This window comes from Acartia tonsa, chromosome 6, assembly GCF_053477335.1.
Source record: "Acartia tonsa isolate MP-2025a chromosome 6, ASM5347733v1, whole genome shotgun sequence".
Taxonomy (NCBI): domain Eukaryota; kingdom Metazoa; phylum Arthropoda; class Copepoda; order Calanoida; family Acartiidae; genus Acartia; species Acartia tonsa.
Window position 1 is genome coordinate 39,163,738 of NC_137265.1, and position 24,965 is coordinate 39,188,702.

The 24,965-nt window shown below is 32.1% G+C and overlaps 3 protein-coding genes across 3 annotated transcripts in view; 1 reads left to right on the plus strand and 2 right to left on the minus strand.

Annotated features, from left to right (window-relative positions):
* Positions 1–24,965, minus strand: part of LOC145322617 (multidrug resistance-associated protein 1-like) — a 273,276-nt gene that overhangs the window by 207,999 nt on the left and 40,312 nt on the right. The window lies entirely within an intron of this gene.
* LOC145322610 (snaclec ZK002 subunit alpha-like) lies at positions 365–3,940 on the plus strand. The gene is made up of 9 exons (XM_080164760.1): positions 365–427; positions 1,067–1,191; positions 1,354–1,482; positions 1,977–2,037; positions 2,311–2,387; positions 2,607–2,726; positions 2,971–3,035; positions 3,246–3,315; positions 3,791–3,940. Exons 2-9 carry the CDS (start codon positions 1,068–1,070, stop codon positions 3,796–3,798), a joined length of 654 nt encoding a protein of 217 aa, XP_080020886.1. The 5' UTR covers positions 365–427; position 1,067; the 3' UTR covers positions 3,799–3,940.
* Positions 17,016–22,997, minus strand: LOC145322612 (heat shock protein beta-2-like). The gene is made up of 7 exons (XM_080164761.1): positions 22,846–22,997; positions 22,442–22,567; positions 19,135–19,250; positions 18,618–18,735; positions 17,983–18,069; positions 17,678–17,782; positions 17,016–17,347 (listed from the first exon to the last, which is right to left on the minus strand). The coding sequence occupies exons 1-7, from the start codon at positions 22,876–22,878 to the stop codon at positions 17,276–17,278; spliced, it is 657 nt and encodes a 218-aa protein (XP_080020887.1). The 5' UTR covers positions 22,879–22,997; the 3' UTR covers positions 17,016–17,275.

Genomic DNA, 24,965 nt, shown 5'->3' on the forward strand with positions numbered 1-24,965 from the left:
TTCAAATTCCTACTTGTAATTTTGCCGTTCATAAGCTGCCAGCCGCTGAATTTCAAAACAGCTCTAGAACAGCCAAATTTTTATCTAGTTTTTTATTGTGATAAGAAGCAGATGAAAATATAATTAATATAACTGTAAAAAGTAATTTCTCTAAAAATGCACAAAAATTTTATGTCACTATCTGTAAATTAGCCCCCCCCCCCCCCTCCCCCCGATATATTAAGGTGGGGATTGGGTCCCGATCTGTATGGGTTAAGTAGGTTAAATTGTTTGAGGTAAAAATACAAGTATATAATACTCTTACGTGATATTTATAACTACATAAAAGGGTGGAGCTATATGGTTTAAAAATAGGGGAAATAACTTGATTTTAATAAAAAATTAGGAATGCTGCTCAGTTGCAGTTAGATAGTCTTGGTAAAAACAGGTACATTTATATTCAAATTTTCATCTTTACAAACGGTAATTTTTCATCAAATTTTCGTTGTCATGAGATAAATAATGATGAATGATATGTTTAACTATTAAAATTATTATTTGTATTTCTTTTTAATAATATTTGTTTACCCTTCAATCAGAGACGATAAATAGATGTTCATCCCTAATGATGATTCACAATTTTACCCCTTTTGCACGAAGATTGAAATTTTCTAGCCAACGAATAAGAAGTCAACGTTATTATAAAATTTTGGGGACTAGTGTAATTAACAACCTGATAATAAATGGCCCCCCTGCTCTATATTACTCTTTATTATCTATAATACAAAGTAGCTTGATGTCTGTCCGTCTGAAGCTTAAGATCTCGGTAACCACTGAACCGATCGGATTCTACTCTTCAGGGTATATACCTATTGGTCCTGTGGTGGTTTTAAGCTATTTTCTTAGGGGGTGGGACACCCCAAACCCCCCCAAAAATTGGGGGGGAGTATGGTTCGGGGCACCCGAAATTTTTTATATCTTTTTAAAAACTACCTCATGGGGCAAAGCCCCTAGAGGCTAGGGGCGAAGGCGCTAGTGAGATTTATAAGCCTTGTCTCTATGTTATTTTTAAGTTTATTTTTTCTAGGATGGCTTGCCATATGTTTTTGTTACCCTTGTTCTGTCTATTCTCAAATGCGATTGGTCATCCAACTGACCAATCAGAAGGCAGATCGGCGCAAGGAGTTGGTATTGGCACGGGAATTGGATTGGGTAAGAGAACTTTTTGTATATTTAGTCCTAGCACTAGAGTTTTAATAATCATATGAAGATTATTTCATTATCCCAAATCATACAAAGCTTAAACTAGAATTATTAAATTCATACAGTTATCTCATCTCTTTCTGATGTTCATACCAGCCATTTTTAATTAAGGTGGAAATGCTAATGTGAACATCAACCTGATTGGCAATCACAATGTACATCGTGACGGGAATAATATTCATATCACCAATGCTGGATCAAGGTGCAGTGATGCAAGCTGGAGATTTGATCAATCAACAGGTGGGCTTTAATTTAGAAGTTACTGTGTAGCTGTTCCTAGTACCATAGGAAAATGGGGCTAGATGTCACCGCTTTTGGCCTTCCTATTCTATTGACGTCATAGTAGAGGGAAAGAGAAAGTGAAGGGGATAAGAAACCTTTCAGAAAAGAGTTGCGGTATAGGGTATTTCCTGACGTCAATAGAATAGGTAGGCCAAAAGCAGTTTTATCTATCCCCGTTTTGCTAGAGCACTATAGTTAGCTGCTGAAAAGAAATATTTTAAAGCTGAACCCTATGCACAAGATTGTCTTTGTACCATTTTAGATTTTCAGGTATGAACCAAAAGCCATCTTCCTAAATTAGAAGCCACGATAGGAGCTTTTAAACAAACTTCATTTTCCTTACTTATTCAAAAGAAATACATTTGGCAGCTAAATGTTATCATTCATTGGTTCAATGCTTTTTTAATGCTTTGAAAAATGTTAATCTGATTTTATTAAATATTTTATCACAGGATTTTGTTATACAATAATTGAGCAAGACTTGACATGGGATGAAGCTAGACTTGCTTGCAGGTGATCTATTAATTCATTTCTTTCCAAATTCGAATGCAGTAATGCTATGAAAATGTGATTTTCTTGACTGCTACTAAAGATATTCTGCATTATATTTGTTAAGATCTTTTTTTCAAAATTTTTATCCTGTATACAACTCATTTGCTGTTTTATTGGGAATCTATATTACAGACCTTATTAGGCCTAATTTAACTTAATCAACACATACTTTAACAGCCAATCTAAACATTAAAGTCTTTTAAACGACCATTTATTCATAATCATATTTTGTAGGGCTAAGAGTGATTTTCATGGGGGAGCTGAATTAGCTTTCGTCCGAAACCAACAGGAACAACAATTCATCACAACAAGTAAGTAGAATTAAATTAGCATTGATAGAATTAGTTTATCAGATTTAAACTTTAGTGTCCGCAATAAAACAACAAATAAAATGTCTCAATATTATACTTTTTAAAAGAGTAGTAATGTTCAATTCCCCCCCCCCCCCTAAGATCATTACAACTAAAACAATTTAATTCAACAATTCAGCTAAGTTTAGATTTTTGACATACAAACTATTTGATTTTTAGATTTGCTACAGACCAGATCTTGTCCTGGTTTGTACTGGTATGATGGTTGTGGGGTATGGATTGGACTGAGAGATACTGTGGGAGATAACCAACATTTTGAATGGTCTACTAATTATCCAGGTATAATTTATCCTAAAAGCTTTTTGTTGTTGAAAGTCGTCTTCAAAATTAGACCTTAAATAAAGGATTAAATGTCCAATTCAGATTTAGATTTCATCAGCATTTTTTGACTATTCATTATTACTTCAGCTTGGTTAGGTTAGGTTACTAAATAGCCCCGCAGGTTTTTATTTTCTTCTTGGTAGTAGATCTACTCAATATGAATGTTTGCCAACATGCAATGTAATTTTATATTCTATTTCAGTAACCTATACAAATTGGCAGTCGGGAGAACCAAACACAAATTATGAAAAATGTACAGCCCAGCAGGTTAAAACTTTAAATTTATGTCTGTTAGTCATTTTGTCTTTTTCTTAATGAATATTTTTTCTAATTATTATTTTTCTGATAATATGAAACCTTTGTAAATTAATCAAAACAATAGAAAAAAATTTATATGCATAACAATTATGATTAATAAAATTACCCCTCTGTAATTGTTGGGTAATCCCTGAAAAATGATGCACGTTTTTATTTTAGGATCTAAGCCCTTACCAATGGTGGGACGCCCCATGTGATGCAAAAAGACCCGCAGTCTGTGTTAAAAAAGGTAATAAAAATAAAAGTAAACTTCATTTTTCATTGCAGTTTTAAATTACTTAAAAATAGGAAGAACTTGGAAATACAAGTCTTACATAAAATTAATACTGTGAGTCTGTCTGTCTGTCTGTTTGTACCGAATGATCTCACCAACCGCTGAACAGATATTGTTTTCCTTTACAGTGTAGCTTCTCAAAGGTTTATAATAATTACAACAATCCCAAATTAAATCGCCCCTAGGAAAAATAAGCCCCCGTAAAAAATATTTTTTTTTGAAACAAAATTGAATAAGGGTGTGAAGGGGTTGATTCCCCTCCACCTTATGTGCACTAGATGCCTCTAGGGGCGTAGTACAGTTTAAACAGGGAATAGTAAAACAATTGCGAGTTTGCTAAGAAGGGTAAAAGGATATATAAACATATTTGAAACAGACATACACTTCTATACTTTTATCAGGATTTTTAAATTTTTTTTTCTTTTTTCAGGAATTTAAATTCTAAGGAGAAGCACGAGAAGAATTTATTTAAACTATATTAATGTCCAATAAAATCATATATTTAGTTATTCAACATAATATTTTTTATTTATCTATTGTTATACAATTATTTAATCCTTTAATAAATCTAATAACAAAATTTTTCTTCAGGAGCGAATCACTTATTGTGAATTTTAAGAAATCTTTGACAAGAACCTTTGTAGTCTTTTTTACTATAAGACTTCCTTACAATTTTGACTTTTCATCAATTTTGTAAGACCCCAAAAGAGCCCAGTAAGCTGAAACTGGGAAACCTCCAACTCCATAAGCTACTCCTGCCCAAAATGCTTATTCAATATTCAATTTTTAAGAGTCTCAGTTTTTGGGTAATGGCTTAAAGAGAATGTGCAAGAATTCAGCGGGTTCTGCCTGACTTTGGGTACTAGCACATTAATGCCCCGCTAACTTGCTGAATTAGTTTTAAATATAGCAGACAAAAAAATTTGTTATTAGATGGCTGGTTTTAACAAATATTTTTTCCAAGAAAATGTCATTTCATGTATAGAAACTCTACTGTGATATTTATGTATTAAACAATCTAAGAACCCCTTGAATTTAGGAGGCATTTAAAAATATATGAGAAGGGTTGACAAAGTTCTAAACACGATTTTTCTAGTGATTAATTACAGAATATTACTACATTGTGATGTACTGGTAATTTAGTTTTCAAGTCAACTAATTTTGTTCTAAATCATATTACCATGATCCCTTTACAATTTTGGTCAAATTTTCTAGATAAATCTGGTTTTCATTGCTTTTCAGCGAAAACTCTTATATTGAATTAATTGCCCATTGTCCCCTCCCTTACTTCCTGATTTATCTAACCATCTAATCTCTTAATACTGGTTTCGATATTTACAAATTCAACAATTATAGGACAATGAATTAAAAATCTATCTAGAAGACAAAAAAAAATCTACCAACAAAATCTACCATTGTTAGAAGCTAAAAAATAGGAAAAATATAGGATGAATAGCGGCTGAAAAAGCAGTCAAGGTCCGGTCTTGCTGCCAAATTTATAGAATGGCCAAACATGCCCCATATTTAGAGGAATTTACATTATAAAAATTACAGATCTCTTTCACAGATTCTGAGAAATTCTAATTTATGTTAACCGACTGAACGGACGCACCGAACCTAGTTAACTTCTGCTACCAAAATATTAAATTAGGGAGTAAATACTAAATTGTCATAAAAACATTCACATGAAATTTTAAGTATCTATCTTTAAAAGGAGACAAGTAAATGGCTTTTCATATAATAACTTCCAGCTTTATGAAAGTAAAACAGTCGTACAAAACGAGTTATGGAAAAGAAACATGGAACAAAAGAGCCGACATTATAAATTAAAAAATATTGATATTAGGCAAAAATTATATTGTGCAAAAAATTTGTAACATTTAAATTTTGTATTTGAAGTTTATGCAATGCATGGTGTTCAATACGTTAAATATCAATCAAATTGAATATTTGAAATATATTATAACCAACTTATGAAATTATAACTACATACTTAATAACACAATTGTCGACAGGGTTCCTCCGGCCGCATTGTACATTCACTACGCGGCTGAAAACAATTCAGTAGTAGCTGCCTGCAGATATTTCTTACTACTATTTATACTCTGGAGGCCCCCGGAATTTAAAAGCTGGAGGCACTTTTCTGTAAAGATGATTTAGATCAGTCCGGCTGTTAGTAAGAAACTTCCATACAGATACTTCCTATTGTATGTAAGGATTTGATTTTCTCGTATTCTTTCGTATCCGGTGGATAGAAACCGGTTCTCACCATACGAAAAAACTATGTCTAGCATCGTAATATATCCAGCTTTCTACGAATATAAAAATGTACAATCATAAGATTAAAACCAGTTTTTTTCGCCCGTGCCTACGGCACCTCGGGTTTAGAAAAAATGGTTTTAATCTTATAATTGTACATTCTATATCCGCGGAAAGCTGTTTATAATACGATGCGAGAGATAACTATTCTTCAATTGGAAATAATGTTTTCATTGGTCCAATTTTCAACAATAAATCAAATATTGAAAAATATCGGCTAAATAAATTTATTAAAATTACTGCTTATTTATGAAATTCAAATATACCAAATACTTTCGTAGAAATAAAATAATTTAATTTTGATTATTGATATATATACGTAGAAACTCTAAAGGATTAAGCTTCCCTCACTGAATGACTAACTGCCTTCAACAGAAAAATTTATTTCGTATTAGAGTATATGCAATTTGATTGCCTTTAGAGTCAAATGTATTAGCGTATATTTGTGTAATATGTTTGAAAACACCTCTACTATTTTTTAATTGTCTAATTTTCAAAGACAACGAAAATTAAATTGATATGTATCTCTCTATAAATATAATATGATATTCATTCTATTTAAAATTATATTATACATCTACGCATCTATGACCGTTTTCGGTCTTGTTTGAAACACAATTATGCAACTACAGCAAAATAGGTTCAATTCTAATATCTAATATTTATTTATCTAAACATTTTATAACTTATTATGGCTTCACACAGGTCGGTAGTGCGTTTCCATTTTACTGAATTAGATCCCATAAGCTGTAAAGGTAATGAGGATATAGCAACTGATTCTGGTAACTGATTTGTTTCAAGACAAATATTCCTTACTACTTTATGTGATAGGATAGTTATCCTAATAATATCCAATGAATAGACGTCTTAATTATAAAATAGCCCAATTTTCTATATATAAAAAATAACAGAACTAATTGTTATTCAATACTTAAAGCATTAAAAAAGTTGCGCGCTATTATTTTCCTGAAAGTTGGTACTTTGTCAAAAGAAATCAGGAATTTATGGATAGGACAATGGCGTCAAATTGATTTATCGGCATTTTATCAATGACGTCAAATGAATATCCCGCCAGATTTTGTAATAAAATCAAAATCTTAGAAATAAGAGTCTAATACCCCATTACCTAAAGAAAATTTTAAATCCATAACCAGCGTTTCTAGCGTAAATCGTAAAAAATGCAACCAATTACCATGCAGAGTCTTAGGACTTCTAAGACAAAGGTTATGCAATCTAAGGGTTAATTGTCTACAATGGTTGGTATGTAAGTGCTTGGGATCAAAAAAGAAGATATCATTTTTTAACTGCGCATCAATTTTCCTAAAAATATTTGAGGGAGGGGTTTTGGTAAAGGGGTTGGATAAGGGTATCATTAATTTAGCCAGCTGCGAGCATCCCTTTATCAGAGCTGGATCTTTAAATCATTTCAATGGTGCGCTAAATCACCCCGCGCTGAATTTCAGCCAATCACAGCGTCCCATTTCGTAAAATGCGCCGCTGTGATTGGCTCAAATTCTGCGCGGGGTGATTTAGCGCACCATTGAAATGATTTAAAGATCCAGCTCAGAAAAAATTAAAATCTAGTGCAACATTCAAGTAATAATATATCAATTGGTTTATCCCTGTGTTTCTGAAATAAATATCTTTATAAGAATTCTGTCGCGTACAATTTCTTCAAGGAAATAAAAAAATAGTGTTTCAGCAAATCCGCGAAAATAAAAATATGGAAGATTATGTCATATTTCCTCCTAGATAGCAAATAAACAAGGATGACAACATCCATAAAAGCGAAGCACTGAAACAGTAGGACAAACGGACATTAAAATTTATATAGTGACAGAACTGAATAATCAGAATATAAATATATATAAGAGTTGAACCAAAATTGTAAGTAAATTTGTTGAAAAACTGCTTGATACAGGATAATTTTTATGGACATACTTACATTTTTAGGACTTGATTATAGAGTTGCTTCGCTTATAACATTATACTTTGTTATCCCAGGAATTAATACACCAAAAATCAGATCAATCGGATGATTGGATCATATGAAAATTTGATGTTAAAAAAGTAAAAAAAATCGACATGTTTCAAATGGACGTACGGACTTTCTGGTAATGATTATAGAGTTGCTACGCTTTCTAAATCGTACCTAACTACTACAGGAATCATCATGCAAAGTCATCATGAAATCGATAGGACAATTCTAACATGCCTAAATTAACGCATAAAAGCTATCTATCTCGGACGGACAGACGGACGGACGGACCGACCCTAATTATAGAAAAGCTTCGCTTTTAAAAACACATTTGATTTCCGCCAGAGCATTTTAGAAGACCAGGCAAGTTACAGAGTAGAGTTCATTGCCAGGAAACAAACAGTAGGCCGTATATCTCAAACAGCAGCCGAAAAATAACGTTTCCCCCTAAACTTGGCTGGCAGCTGAACATTAAAACGTAGAGTAGCTTTCCTACTGAAAATAATGGAACTGGAGTGTAGCCGGGGAATGCCTTATCCCAAACTCGGGTAACTTTTCACCAAACATAATGGACATCAATAAAGCTCAGTCAAATAAAAAATTGATCAATAGGTATATTTTTTCGACACATACAATTAAACACCTTACTGAATGCCCCCCCCCCCCCCCCCATTCACTTTCTGTCTCTAATATTAACTGATGTACACAACTCTCCCTGCAGTAACCCAGGGAGGGAGGGGACATTTGACTGTATATTATAGTGGTCCTCAAAGGTTTATGAACGCAATCTCCCATTTATTGGCTTTAAAGCTTTGAGGACGTTTCAAGAGTTTTCAAACTTTTCCACGAAGAATGTTAATCTACTGTAGGGGTAATTTTGTTTATCTTTATAGGGGATCAACAAAAATGTACGTCCCTTGTGGCAATCACAATACTACGACAATACCTTGCTGTAATATACTTCTTATTAGCGCCTCTGCTCTATAATTAGGGCCTGTATGTTACTCTGTCCACCAGACCTGTTTGTCATAGTTTTTCTAAAAGATGAAATGTATTGTTATTTCAGGAACCAACTTTCTTCTGTATATTTTTTTCTTACGGATTTTTATTCTCTTTTGCAAATATTGTTAAACGGCTCATTTACTTTAATATACAAAGCCTAAAGATTCTTACAAATATTTTTATTCTATTAATTAAACTTTCAGAAGTAGGATTTTTAATGCTTATTTGCCCTTGAACTTTTTAAAGTTTGTACATACTTAGTCCACTGGATGTCTGTCTCTGGTTGATTAAAAATTCAAATTAAACTGCTGCATATTTAAAATAATACCTACCGAATTTGAAGAAAAGCATTCAAAGTTATCCATAATTATGATATCAGCTTATTGTTGCTGTGCTACTTAATAATAAAATCATCCTTGTTTTCAATTCAATTACAAGGTCACGAAATCAGGCACAATCTTATGCGGGGACAGTTTTAACGAAAACTATCTTTAATACAAAGTAGCTTGATGTCTGTCCGTCCGTCCGTCTGAAGCTTAAGATCTCGGTAACCACTGAACCAATCGGATTCTACTCTTCAGCAAATATACCTACTGGTCCTGTGGTGGTTTTAGGCTATTTTCTTGGGGGGTGGGACACCCCCAAAAATCGAAAAATCCCCCCCCCCATTTTTTTTTTTTTTGCAGAAGATTTCCTTGGTCCTTTTTTTGCAGATGATTTCCTTGGTCCTTTTTTTGCAGAAGATTTCCTTGGTCCTTTTTTTTGCAGAGGATTTCCTTGGTCCTTTTTTTTGATGAAGATTTCCTTGGTCCTTTTACGAATTTCGCCTAAATTTTTTTTTGATCTCCTCTTGGGGCAAAGTCCCTAGAGGCTAGGGGCGAAGCCGCTAATTAGTTAAAATATAACAGACTGAATAGTTTTTTGTCGTATTATTTTAATGTCAACTTCCCACTGATATTAAAATGAAATTTTATAAAATTAAAACCAAAAATGGTAATAGTTTTATGATTTTTATTTTAATATTCGTGGAAAATTGTCTAAAATACGATACCAGACATGATTTCTCAGTATGGCTGAGAACTAGTTTTAATCCAGTGGATATTGATCGGTTTCGAAGCAATACTAGAAAAATAGTTATTTATCTCATCGTATTATAGGTAGTTTTCTGCTGAAATGAAAATTAAAGTATAGGATGAATCCTGTTTTGTAATTTAATAAAAATAAAAGATAAACTTCTAAATTATTCACAGCTATATCATATATATAAAGTAGGTGATTCATTCAGCCAACAAACACATAAAGACGAGGAAAGTATATCCATAAGTAGCGCAGCAACAACATTATACAGTGTGTTTTTTTTATGAGAACTTTTTTGAAAGCAATTTTACCCCACTTATAGTTATCAGAATTTAATGATTAATGGCTTATTTTCTTCGTTTTTTAAGGGAAATTATGAAACAACCAAAAAAATTACAGTTTTTGTTGAAAAAGTACAGTAAAGTTGAAAATTAAAAACTTAGGCGTCAACATCTAAAAATGGTTTTAGCGCATTTTTCTTATGTTCAAATATTCTACCTTTTGCAAGAATGGCTGCAAAACGCTTCAAAGTTGAGATATAGAGCTATAAATTTATACAGATACTATTGGGGACATGTACTAGAATAGGTTAAAGTTTGAAGGCCATATCTCAATCAGGGAGAAAGTACTGGCCCCCCAAAGTCGACTACTGAAAATCCAATTTTGAGCATAAGAAAAATGCGCTAAAACCATTTTTAGATGTTGTCACCAAAGTTTTTAATTTTCAACTTTACTGTACTTTTTCAACAAAAACTGAAATTTTTTTTTGGTTGTTTTATAATTTCCCTTAAAAACGAAGAAAATAAGCCATTATAAGTGGGGTAAAATTGCTTTCAAAAAAGTTCTCATAAAAAAAAACACACTGTATATAAAAAGAACAGAAAACTAGAATCAGGGAACAGGGGAACATAGACGTCCAAGGATGGGGGGGGGGGGTAAAGGGGTGATTACCCCCTCCCAAAATGAATTTAGGATTTTAAAATTTTGGATTTTCAATTTTTAATCCCCCCCCCTCCCCTCCCAAATAAAAAAAATGCCTCTATGAAATAAAGAATACCCCCCCAAATGAGCTTGGGGGTGCTGTAGGCAACCCCAAAATTTTTATTTCCAAAATTTTACCCCCCCCCAAAAAAATAAAACGAATTCAGCAGGTTCTGACTGACTTTGGGTACTAGCGCATCAATGCCCCGCTAACTAGCTGAGTTAGTTTTGAAATTAAAGTAATATATATAGAGTGATAAATAGCTGTGTAACCCTTTTCCTTTTTCAAGGGCCTTGTACTGTCTATGGGTTGGGTCTTTCGTTTTAGCTAAATCTTTCAAAAATGTAAATATAGCCAGGTGCCGGCAAAAGAACATAAAGCAAATTGTAAACTAATGTGAACCCAAGAACGCCCAAGCTTTTTACTTTGAATGGGGGGTTCCATAGGTTCAAGAGGGTAATCTAACGTATGTTTTAAAAAACTTATGGGGTGTAAAATACGAGGTTTCAAAGTCTAAAGGGGTAAACACCCATTTACTCCTTTACTTTGATATCTATGTATGAGTTATAATGATTTCTGCATTTTTATCTAGATAAATTTGTTTTGCATTTTCATTTGCTGAAAAATATTTTGAAAATTATCTATTGATCTCATAAAACTGACAATAACCCAATTAATTAAAATAAGGACAAAGTTAATTTGCCAACACCTCAGGGAGAGTTCAACCCTTAACAGAAAAATAATTGAAAACAACGTAAATTCAGGCAAAAATCAAATTTGGGAACATCTGCAATATATTAGTTCTATATTTGTCGCTAGATGTCACTAAAAACTTGAGAATTATTATTTGCAAGAAAATATTCACATTATTAAAAAAAATGTTTTGTTAATCACAAATAACTAGATTTAAAAATGCAGTAGTGTAAATCGGAAAGATGATTATGAATATAATTTTATAGTCAGGAGCCTAGATGTGAGAAATTGATAATGGTAGTCTTAAAGACTTTGCTACAGTTTACACAGAAATAACAATTATTTATTAATGTTGTCCCTTTCTTTTCAAAAAGAAAAAGAAAGAATTAAACAGCTGAATTTAGAAAGCAAAGTTGTAATGAAATTATTTCTCGTCTGCAAGATTTAAAGTCCTTGCAATTGAAAAGCATTTAGTAAACTGTTTAAACATCTATTCTATAAATTTATTGTTTTGAATATAGCAGACAGAAAAGATGGCTGGTTTTAACAAATATTTTTTCCCAAGAAAATGTTATTTCATATATAGAAACTCTACTGTGATATTTATGTATTACACAATCTAAGAACCCCTTGAATTTATGTTGCAGTAAAAAATATATGAGAAGGTTTGACGAAGTTCTAAGCACAATTTTTTTAGTGATTAATTACAGAATGTTTACTACATTGTGATGTATTGGTAATTTAATTTTCAAGTGAATGATTTTTTTCTTGGAACTAATTTAGTTCTAAATTATATTACCATGATCCCCTTACAATTTTGGTCAAATTTTCTGGCTAAATCTGGTTTTCATTGCTTTTCAGCGAAAACTCTTAAATTGAATTAATTGCCCATTGTTCCCTCCCTTACTCCCTGACTATCAATACATTGTAGACAACAAGAACGCCTATTGAGAAGCTTTGCTACAATATAATATTCAAGAATGTGTAGTTAAACAAACTTCAAGTCAAACATAGGGAAAATATACTAAAGTAAATACTATAAAGTACCAAATAAAAGTAAAGAAATTATGGTATTTAATTATGAAAACATGCAAGTAGACTTATTTTGACTTTTAAGTCAAACTATTTTTTTTTATTTAAAAGCGAACCTTCTCTATAATTAGGGTCCGTCCGGACAGTAAGCTCTTTTCGGTAATTTAAACCTGCTCAAATTAAGACAAAAAAGAATTTTCTTTACTTGAACACTTTAAAATGGGGGGTTGGAAAGGGGGTTGTTAGATCCGCTAACAGCTGTGGGGATGGTGCTAACATACATTTATTTAGCACGGCAGGATTCATACTTTGGAATTTGGTAGTAGCACAGTTGCTCTATATAATTAGGCTATTTGTCCGTACGTCAGTCCATATGTCAAAATTTGACAAAGTAACATTACTTTTGGAATCTTTAAAGAAAGTTTGTAATTCCCCGGACGATTCTAACATGTCAAAATTTGAGTATTTAACCTTAATTGTTAATTATGGTAGTTAATTTAAAAAATTACTTTATATTTACAAAAACATTTTAAAAAATAATATTAAAATTCCACGAAAGCAGCTGAATATTGCATAAATGATATAAAACATGAATAGCAAACAAACAAAAAAAATATAACAAAAACTTATTTCATGTAGTAATACACCACAAATCATATAATTTGCCACAGATACGTTGATAAGTAATAGGTTTAGAAAATTGTGAAGCTACGCATTGCAACTTAACGGATATTGTAAATAGCGCAGCTACTATATAATTGGAGTATGTCAGTTAGACCGTTTATTTGTCATCCAGTTTCCAGCGGAAAAAAAGTACTTTAGCTTACAAAGTTTAATTTTTTAGTTTTTCTATATACAGTTTATTTTTAAAACTACAGTTTAAAGTTAGTCTCAATTTGATATGTACTTAAAATCATAATTGTCCTTGTTTTTAAAAGGAATGCTTTTCTATGTATATAATTTGTTGTGCCTGTTTGTGTGTTACTAGAGGATTCATTCAATCGAATATATGATTAGGCATGTTAAAATGGTCCAATTAATTCAAATCTTGCTCAACTCTACCAGAAAATCCTTATACTAATTTTTTGTTAAATTTTCTTTACCTTTTTTAAAATTTCTATTAAGAAAATGACATATAATCTTGACTTTTAAATTGTTGATTCACAAGACAATTAGGTACAATGTCATTATCGATGCATATGTAAAATTCAGTTTCAAATGTAAAAAGATTCATAAAATGTTTTAACTCAATTAGTTGATTCTTTTCTTCCTGGCGTGAAAATTATTATTTTTGATGGAAAATTAGATTGATTCCATTATTGTTGGAAACATTTCGTGTTCACTTATGACAGAGATACGGGGATAGGACAATGGAATTAAAATTTAAAATAATGTCTGAACAGTTGTTATTTTTAGCTAATTTCCTAAGACTTTGGGGGGAGGGGAGGAGAGATTGATGCAGTGATCTAAGGGGATAAGATAATGGTCGATACATTGATGTACATCCCCAATGATGATATTAAAAATTGCCCCTTCTGTAGATTACAATTAGTGGTTGACACGTTTGGACCAACCATTAAAAATTTGTGCAGTGATCTAAGGGGATAAGATAATGGTCGATACATTGATGTACATCCCCAATGATGATTCACAAAATTGCGCCTACAATAAATTACAATTAGTGGTTGACACGTTTCTACACTCAACTCAATGAACCAACGAATCAAAATTCAATAGAAGTCCCCAAGGTTGTTAAGTCAACGAATAAGAAAACGTGATTATAAGAATATGGAGACTAGTGTAATAAACATATAAATGTACCATCACTCTTTGGATTGATGTGGGCCGAATTTCTTACTAATTTTTTTATCCTGTTTGCTTTTTATTTTTTGTTCATTGTCATATCTCTGTAACCATGTGTTGTGATTAATGGAAATATAATTGTTTTCAATGTAAGTAAGCATGTGAATACTTTGAACATTGTTTTTTGTGTCAAACTATTTTGTGCATTGCCTTTTTTGGCTTCAAAATAAATGAATTTATTAAAATTTGAAAATAAATTTTTCAAATTGATAAGGATTCATAATTAAAGGTTGAGCAATATTTAATTGTATAATAGTATAATTGTACAGTAATGGATGTACTTGGAATTATGACAGGGGGAAAATTGTCGTCAATTTATCTTGCTATTTACCCTGTTATTTATTGGTTGTTCATCCAGTAGGAGGGGAGGAAATGTGGTAAATGGGGGGGTGAAGGGAGATCGTTAGCCTGCTATAATGTTTAATTTATGAGAGAACAAGAAAATCTGGTGTAAGTAATAATAAATCACTACACAAAAACTGTAAAATTTTTGAATATCTTTTTAGCTTATGACCACAACATGCAAAATGAAATATGTAGAAATTTAAACCAAAGCAAATTTATATAACAATAAATTATCATGCTTTCATTTTCACAATGTAAGAATATTTGTGATATGATCTTTAAACTAGCGTTAAAAACAGGCAGAAAATTTAGGGTAAATTAGGTTTTATGGCTGCTCATTTTCACAATGAACAAAAAATGAAAATCACTTTTTGTAATATAATAATGATTTGCTTTTAGGTTATTTTAATTATTAATCAATACTTTCTAGGCTATAATTATTTATACGAGTAATAGATTATAATCACGCTTTTTATCAAATATAATTAATCAATATAAGGATAATTATAGTTAATTACCTATCTTAGGCGTATAAGGAACCAGGAATAATAAGTAATTGAGCTGGATCTTTAAATCATTTTAGTGGTGAGCCAGATCGGGGTGAGCCAAATTTCAGCCAATCACAGCGCGGCATTTCATAAAATGCTGTGCTCTAATTAGTGGAAAGTTGGCTCACCCCGATCTGGCTCACCACTAAAATGATTTAAAGATCCGGCTCTGTTGTAGCGCAACTACTGTATAACTTGGGTATGTTCGTCCGACGGAACGAGTAAGATTATCAGTTGGAATTTAATCAGCTGCTATGTAAGATATTGTTCTGAGTTTAATTATTTCAAGTAAGTATTTAATATATTTTTAACATAAATCAGGATAGATTTTTTACTTTTTGACGCTATGTAGTATTTTATAAATTTTAAATTAGCTGCTGTCAATGACACTATTAAGTTGCAAGGTCCAACAACCAGGTTTAACTAACTGAAACAATTGGATCTACTGCAGTTCACGGTAAAATATTGCTGGTAAGCAATATTTCCAAAAATCTATGAATTTTAAAGGCTGCTAGCTGCCAAACGGCTGAACGTACAGATCATGCCCGAACACTGTTTTAAGCGGCATAAGAAGGCCTACAAATAATCTGGAATAGCCATAAATCATAATGCATAATTATCTCGCAGTGCAGAGAAATGCGCGAAAAGGACCTATTTTACGCGTTTTTTCTTCAGTGAAGCTTTCCCTGTGCATTATTGTGCACTGTGCATTCCCTGGCTATTCCAGATTATTTGTAGACCTTCTTATGCCGCTTAAAATGGTGTGCGGGTATGATCTGTACGTTCAGCCGTTTGGCCGCTAGCAGCCTTTAAAATTCATAGATTTTTGGAAATATTGCTTACCAGCAATATTTTACCGTGAACTGCAGTAGATCCAAACAATTTATTATTTTCTGTCAAAAAACCGGAATTATCATTACTAGTAACACCCAACAGACAACTAACCCTTTTTAGTAAACAACCTTTGTACAAAACTGCAAGATAAAGGCCCAGGCATTTACCTACTCGATTCAATATTCTTTATTATTATCATTTTTAACTACTCTAACATGACACTTTGAAGTTCAAACTAGAACCCGACACCTTCTTGTCTTTTTAATATACATATAACATTTAACCTTTCAATTTGAGAGGGAAAAAAATAAAATAAAATCTAAATTTTCTTGAATGAATGCATCCCTTACCGAGTGTATAAGCAAGGATTACATAGTTTAGTTGGTCGGAAGTAATTTGAAGAGTAAACACAAAAGATATATTGCAAGACACACCAAACCTATTACTTTCTAGGGTAAACCAGCAGGGAGGAAGAGAAGGGACATTGGAATGAAAATTATACTTTTTATTTAAAAGTAAGAGGGATTTTTTTATCCAAAACAAAGATAAAAAATGATGGTCTGAATTGGTTGTGTCTTTCAGGTAATGTTGTTTATGCGGGGTTTAAAACGCATTCATGTACTTCAAGCAGTTTGAAATATTCAGAATGAATATATCTTATTTCGCATTATAGACCTGATCCGAAAAGAGAAATTTTGTTAAAGGTAAAGTTATTTTAAAAATTACTTTCACAGATCTTTTGTATTATTTCGCATTATTGTTAAGCTGCAAATGTTGTCAAAATTTAAAATAAGGAGTAAATAAATTTTAATGGGATAAAATCCTTAACTGAAAATCACAAGTTCATTGTTTTAATTTTTCATATGCTTATCCACGGACAATTGACATGCATATAAAACTGCATGAATTCTAGATCAGCGAAAATAAATTTTCTCGGTTGCTACTTGTGCTAGAATTTAATTCAGTAACGAAAATATTGAAACATACAGAATATGACTTTAATAATATTTTATTATTGACAAATTAAAATAATAATAATAAAATTACAAGATTAAGAGATCAATGTGAAATTACAATAAATATGAAATAGAATAGAGTTTAAGTCAGATTTAAGAAAATAAAAAAAGCATTAATACATTTGTTGGCAATTTTGGTTTAATAGGAAATCATTTGCAATGAACAATATATTTTTATGGTATTGGCGAAACTACATGTATAAATATGCAAATGATGATTGATAAATTAAGCTTCAACCTTCTTCTTCTCGTGTTCTATATTGATTGGCTCTCCCTTCTCAATAGTCAGCTCCTCAACCTTAAGAATAGATGTACAAGATTAGATGGTCATTAGAAGCTACGAGGGATAAACAGTAAAACAAATGTACAAAAAAAAATAGAAGTGTTCACAAGGACCCACAATGGAAGGGGGGGGGGGTAAAGAGATGCTTCTACCCCCCCCCCCCACAAAAAAAATCCTCCCCTAAAATAAGATTATCCTCCCCCTCCCAATAAAAAATACTCTAGTGTTGAAACCTTTCAACCAATAATTCTAAACAAAAGAAGAAATATCTGTTTATTATTTCTATAGAGAATATACCTTAATTTATCGTACTTTGCCACTCAAGGTCTCTGGAATATTTCTTACCTTAGGTCTAGGTATGGTGATATTTAGGAAACCATCCTCTGAGAGGACAGTCTTGATGTCCTCCTTGTGGACTCCGCGAGGTAGGATAAAGCTCTTGGTCATCTCCTAAAATTTTGAGCGATGAATGCTAGGAAAAAAAATTAATTCAAATTTTATCTTTTTAGTAATTTTTTCTAGTGGAGTTGGGATATTGGTTTATATGGTTCCAGAAGTTTTATTATAAGGTTTTCATATGGATTGTTAAATATCTTTTAGAATTGTCCTTTCCATTTTAAACTTGGCATGATAATTTCTGTGACAGTTACCTTGACTTCTAATCTTTTGGAGCCATCTTTTTCTTCTTTAATTTCCTCCTTGGCATCTATAGTTAACATCTCTCCAATGAGTCGGATCTAAAAACAAGAATGAAAACATCCATTTGTAGCGAAGCACTAAAAATTCATGGAAATACAAACGGACAAAGGGAATTGTAAAGATGTTCAGTTGAAACATATGCAATAATTCAAAGAAATCATGACCCCTTTCTGACATAACATTAAAAAATGTCTTTTTATGCATGACCTACAAACTTGCTGGCAAAGTCAATTATACACTTGATGCTCATTAATCTCCTGGGGTAACTTATAGAGTAGCTTCACTACTAATGTACATAAAATAAAGGTTTTACAGTTTGTACAAATATGAATTTGTATGAAATGCAGAACTTAAAAAATGTACCAATAGATTCTGGACAATTATAAGAGATCTTAAGGGATAAATTGATGTACTGTACGTACATCCTGTATGATATTAAACAAAACTGCTTCAAGTTTCAGAACATTACTATTGGTTGAAAAGTTTGACACAAGGTATTAAACAGAATAAATGAGAGAACGTTTTTATAGAACTTAGAGTACTAGTATAATTTACAGTCCAATGCCCTATTTCTATGAAATTTTACCTTTAGAGATTCTGGATTGAAAGACTTGACATCAATCTTGTATTTGATAGAGGTCTCATCCTGTTGAAATTCTGTAGCTCCAAAATTATGGAGGGCATCCAGGTTTGGGGTTATCAACCTGCAAATAAGATAGCGGGGGGTTATTTAGGACTATATTTTGTGCATATGGATTTTCTCAAGGTTTATGCACAAAATGTACAAAACAAAGAGATTATTAGCAAATTTATAGGCATTATTTTAGTGGTTATTTTTCCTTATTTTTTTAAAAACTTCTTCAGGGTGTCTGTCATCATAAAGAAGTGCAAATAAAATTTTTTTCATATAGATGCAGAGTAAGAAAAGGCTCAAATTATGTTAGAATTATATGATTCAAAATTATACGCAGTTTTTTAAACTGTAAAATGACACTTATATTGAATTTGCCCGTCACCGAAAAAAAAAGCTCAATTTAAAATTACATGCATAATTACATGGATTATCAAAGATCCTGAAAATTACTGAAAAAATTATCAAGTACCTGCCAGAGAAGAATGGGGTGAAGAACTCCTTCATGACAAGTCCCATAGGATCCTCATGTGTGACCACGACACCATCCTTGTGGTTCTCCAGATCTGTGGGATAGCCTCTTCGGCCCTACGATAGTTAATTATTATAAGGGATTTTAGGGATAAGAAAATAAACAATAAACTAATGTTCCCAGTAATGGTAAAATAATTACACCCTCTGTAGGTTTGGACTTTTAGACACTTATTTTGAATTAAGCAATATACCATAAGTTATCAAGTCAACGAACTAATAAAACTTTGTGTATAAATTCCTCAAAGGCTTAAATAATTGCACTTTTATTGGACAACCTTTCCTTGCAATTACTGATAGTAAAGAATTGAGCCAGTTTAAGGGGGGGGGGGAAGACTACCTCTTAGCGTACTGGTAACCCTAAATTCAGGCGCCTGACATTGTAGCATTATGAATCTGATATCTTGATTATAATTGATTTGTTTAAGACAGCGACTCGAAACACCCAAAAAATAAGGCATTTATTTACTAAGTATATTTGCGATTACTTTTATTTAATGAAATCTTCCAATTTTTAACATTTACAAAAGGGCCTGCTTTATTGCATCAAGATCCATGACAGATCTATGTAGGAAATAAACGTCTATAAACGAGCTCGAATCTTCCAAACGTATGTCGTTCAAAACTCATAGTGCTTCAATGATCACTATTAAACTCTCATTGCCCAGAACGATAATACCCATTATTCTACTTTATGCATCATAAATGCATTTTTTATATTCATGTTGCTATTTAAATAACATTGAAGTATTTGATTTGTATTCATAAAACAGAAAACTTAAGTTAATAATATAGTAAACATAGGAAAACTTAGTTTTATAATGAATTGATTTGTGCGACACTCCACGTAATGCGGTCAGATATTAAACTAATCATTTTAACCCTTTCAGGACAAAAATTTTAATTGAAAAATATTAGAAATTTAATCTTTAAAAAAATATATAAAAATGAAGCAAAACGTTAAATCGTGTATTGTTACATTGGGTGTAAATATAAAACAAATTACTGAATAAATAAGTTAACAGATATGAGAGTGAGAAGCAAGAGAAAGAGAGAGAGAGCGAAAGAGAGAGATTGGGGGAAGGAGAGAAAGAGAACGGAAGGAGAAAGAGAGACAGAGCGAGAGAGAGAGAGGGTGGGAGATAAAGAGAACGGGGGGATAGAGAGAGAGAGAGAGAGAGAGAACGGGGAGAGGGAGAAAGAAAGAAGTAGAGAGAGACAGAGAGAGGAGGGGAGGTTATATCGCTCGATCATTTATTTCCTCGAGATTTAAATATTCATTTATGCTAAATTTTGTTTGATTAAATTAAATAACTCATTTAATTAAAGAAAAAAAGAATAAAATTTGTAAGGCAATGAGCGAGAGTAATTATTAATTATTAATTAAAAAGAGTAATTATCTCTGATAATTAATAAGATTAACAAGAATGACAAAATCCTAAAAAAAAGAGAAACTCGATCAATTCTATATAAGAAATTTAGAGTAACTGCACTTAAGATGAAATATCTAGATTTACCAAAAATAGTAATTATATCATTTAATAGCTTAAATACAAGATATTTTATTTGGACATACTAACGTCATGGTGATAGGGCAACTATGTAAAGCAACGGTAAAAAAAAATTTTACTTTGACTTCATTGCAGGACATAACAGTTTCAAGAATTTTATTGTCGAGTTTGAATTCAATAGGACAATTCTAATATGCCTAAATTAACAATCAGAACTATCTGTTAGAGACGTACGGATGGACAGACAAACCCCCACTGTAAAAAAGTTTTGCTTTTAACAAGAAATAGATCATTAACAACATTATACAACCCTTTTACCCCATTTCCTTCCCTCTTACAGGATGAATGAACTGACCAATAAATGAGGCCCATACTGGAAAGCTATGTAGGGAGTATTTACACAACTTTTCAGCCATTTAATAGCAAATGAGAAAATCACATTTTCCTCTAATCATAGCCAACAGACGAACGAAAGGACATTTTAATTAAAGATAATCTTCGCTACTAAATGAAAATGAACTTTGCAAATGTGTCATTATAATCTTGATTAAAAATTTAAACCATCTAATTTTGATAGCAGCTGAGAAAACAAATATTTTAGCTATTAAAATATGAAATCTCGATCCAAGAGACTAATGGACCATGTGAATTATAGAGTAAGAAGGATAGTTTCAATTCCAGAATTTCTTTTGCTCAGGGAAGGAGGGAACATTTGACTGTAAATAACACTGTAAACCAAAGTTTAGTAACCACTTTGACTAAAAAACTTAATCTGTGTTTCGTCACTTCTAAACAAGAAGTGTCCAAACTTTTCAATCAACAGAAGGCTTACTTTTATTTATCATCATGGGGGATGTAAAATAAATATAGTACATTATCTATTAAGATCCATGAGTTTAAAAATCATCAACAAGGATGATAATGTCCACATGTAGCAACGTTCCTAATTGTAAAAGTAAAAACACAAAAGCAAAAAGAAGGAAAAGGGGCATAACTGACAGAATGACGAACAATGATCAGTGCAGTGGTCATACAAATCTTCAAACAAAATATTAGCAGTCTTTGACATCAGAAAATAAAGTTGTGTTTATGCAGTACTCATTGATCGACGGTTATGCGGGCAGAAGTGCATTGGTCTAAAAAAAATTCAATCTTCAATGTTAAATAACAGAGGGGAAAATAAACATTTTTCCTACAGTAATTTTAATAATTTCAAAGCACTATAGACAGAATAACGAAGAAGGTGAGAAATAAAACTTTTAACAAATAAATAAAGATGACAACATCCATAACTATAGAAGCTCTTGAATTAAAAAAATAAAAGGCAAAGCAAATGAAAGCAAAAATGGTGCACAACAGACAGACATAGTAAGTAATGATGCTTAGTGGTATTTGAATATTTACACAACATTTAAAAAGATTATCATTGATAAAAGCTGAAAACAAAATATTTTAGAGCATTAACGATAAATCGCCGGACAATGTTATTCATAGAGTAGACGTGCATGGGTCAGCAAACATAAAAAAGCCTTCTGTCTTATCCCTGAAAGATCAGACCCTATACGAATTCTTAATTACCGGATTTTATACTCTTATAATTGCATCAGCCTTATACCCTTTCCCTACAGATATTTAATGTTCTCAATAGCATTACAGACCAGCGAACAACGTGAGCTGTAGGCTAGTTATTGTATGTACAAAAGTAAAATATTTTGTAAAAAAATATTAAAATGTTACCTCTTGAAACTCAACAAATGAGGAGGGCATCATCTCATAGAGAAGCTTGTCAAATTTTCTGTGAGCGTTGATCCACTCCTGGATGTCAGTTTTTTGTCTGCTAGGCTCCATCAAGGGTCTCCAGCCCTGAATCACAGTACAGGAATATTAGAATTTAAAAAATTGGCATCCAGCTACTTTTGTAGAGGACAAGCGGATAAACTCAAAGAGGACTCTATGGATGTGCTGGGACGGGGCAGTCAAACCTACACTTTTAAATATATCTTCCCTGGGCTTATGAGAAGCTTTATTGTAAAGGAGAACCATTTAGTTCAGCAGTTGGCGAGATTTTTTGCTACACACAAATATAGACAAAGTTACTTAAATATAAATTGTTGATTAAAAAGAAAATTATAAATTCTTACCCTGCGAAGAACAACTCGAGTAGAACCCCACATTTTAGATTTTAAAATACTCGCACAACAATATAGATATGATAACAAAGTTTAACTGAGATTAATTATAAATACTAGACTGTCGTCATTTATATTTATTGCCCCCCCCCCCCTCTCCCCCATACCACCCCCTTTTTATGTATGTCCCTTTACCCCTAAATCTAAGGTTTTGGGGATAGGGTAGAGGTAAAAGCTGTCCATAGTAACTAGAATATTCTAGAAAGAATGATTGGTTGGATTCGGGGGGGGGGGGAATAATGAGGGATAAGGAAAGCTTATATGCGTGTAGAAATTCACGTTTGCCCGCACATATTAGGGTTAAAACGTTTATTTAAACAAGGATGATAACATCGATGAAAGCGACGGGCTACTATTATGAAATGTACATTTTTATATCATGACAAATTAAATTTACTACTGAAAACTCTCTTATCTATGATTGCAAAAAAGACATTACGCTATAAATCTATACATAAAATCTTGACCAATAATTAAAAAAAAAATTTTAATTATTACTGAAAATTTTTACTTAATAAGAAACAAAACTAGCTTTCCTGACATAAGGATGAACAGACCAAGACCTTAGTCCATTGAAAAGCTACGCTTTTGACAATGGAAAGTCATCTATAATATCGTCTTACTGGATAAGACAATGGACGATTAACTGAAGCACATTATACATCCCAAATTTTAAAGTCCCCGTTTTTCATCCAAAAAGGAGGAAATATCTAAATATTTTTTTTAGATCAGTATAATTTAAAGTCCATTGTCCCCTCCCTCCCATAAGATATAAGGTTTCAGCATTATTAGCAGCCGCATTGAGTCAGATGCTTAACAAAGCCTTCAAAACTAGCAACTTTGCTAAACGGCCGTCAAATTCATAAATCAGTCGAAGCCTATCTGCCGCTACACTTTAAAACTATTTAGTTTTTGCAGTCACAGTCAGCCAGCCAAGCCATAAGGCGTATGGTAAACAAGGATGACAACATCCATAAGTAGCGAAGCATAAAAATTCGTGGATGGGAATATGTACATGTAGATTTAAAGTGTATTTATTAAAATCAAGAACAGATTTATTGGAGAAAATAATAAGAAACCTTGTTTTATTTTGTATGATGAAGAGGTTAAAGAAAATTACTTACTAGATGCACATAACAGAAATATAGTAGTGTCTTACGAGACAGAATAACTTTCAAGTCAAGATGCACATAACAATGTGAAAAAATATTTTGAAACTGTCATCGCAAAAAAGTTTGAAAATTGGACCTAAAATATCAAAGATATGGGGAAATATGTCAAACATATAAAAATAGCCAAAAACCTGTTAATAGGCAGTCTGACCGCCATTGTTTCTCTTCTAAAACCTGCTAAAAAGCGGCCCGACCGCCATTGATGTTTTATAGTTAATTATGCTCCTTAATAATTTGAATGTTGTGAATAAATTTCAGCTGTCTATCTTAAATAGGAGCTGAGAAAATCACGTTTCCCCCATAGCGTTACAAACTTACTGACTGACAGACAAAGTGAATTATAGAGTAGCTTTGCTACTAAAAACTCAATCAACTAAATATTGATGGATAGATATCATGAAAGTGTACACTTTATGTAATTTTGTACAGTTTATAATTATGTGTGTGGCGGTCAAATGATACAAACTCGCGCCTACGCTCACGCACGCACCTGAACACTCGCGATCACACAAACAAAAATATGAAACAAGGAAATGAAAATTCAAAGGTAGTTTTGATTTACTTGGCTGATTATTCTGGTACCCAAGGTCTTATAACAATGTTCTCTTATTCGTTTGCTGGAACACTATTTTATTCGTTCTAAACTAGCAGTGTAGTGTAGACCGTAGACCCTAAAATTTAAGAACGGACATACAATAACAGAGCAGCTTCGCTACTAAAATAAAAGTTTGTATTTAACAAAATGTATAGATTAAACAAGTTACAATCGGTATAAAAATTATTAAATTTAAGATTCATATTTTTTTAAAGACATGAATATTGGCATGCAAATTAATATGTCTACATGTTTTTTTTCAATCTTTATTTATTCTCCTATAAAAGTAACAGAATGTCTCTGGA

Coding starts and splice junctions, on each gene's coding strand:
- LOC145322610 (XM_080164760.1), top strand. CDS start 1,068: ATGGCTTGCCATATGTTTTTGTTACCCTTGTTCTGTCTATTCTCAAAT. Junction 1,192..1,353: donor TGGCACGGGAATTGGATTGG/GTAAGAGAACTT, acceptor TTTTTAATTAAG/GTGGAAATGCTAATGTGAAC. Junction 2,727..2,970: donor ATGGTCTACTAATTATCCAG/GTATAATTTATC, acceptor ATTCTATTTCAG/TAACCTATACAAATTGGCAG.
- LOC145322612 (XM_080164761.1), bottom strand. CDS start 22,878: ATGTGGGGTTCTACTCGAGTTGTTCTTCGCAGG. Junction 18,736..19,134: donor ACCCCATTCTTCTCTGGCAG/GTACTTGATAAT, acceptor TCTTATTTGCAG/GTTGATAACCCCAAACCTGG. Junction 17,348..17,677: donor TCACCATACCTAGACCTAAG/GTAAGAAATATT, acceptor TCTATTCTTAAG/GTTGAGGAGCTGACTATTGA.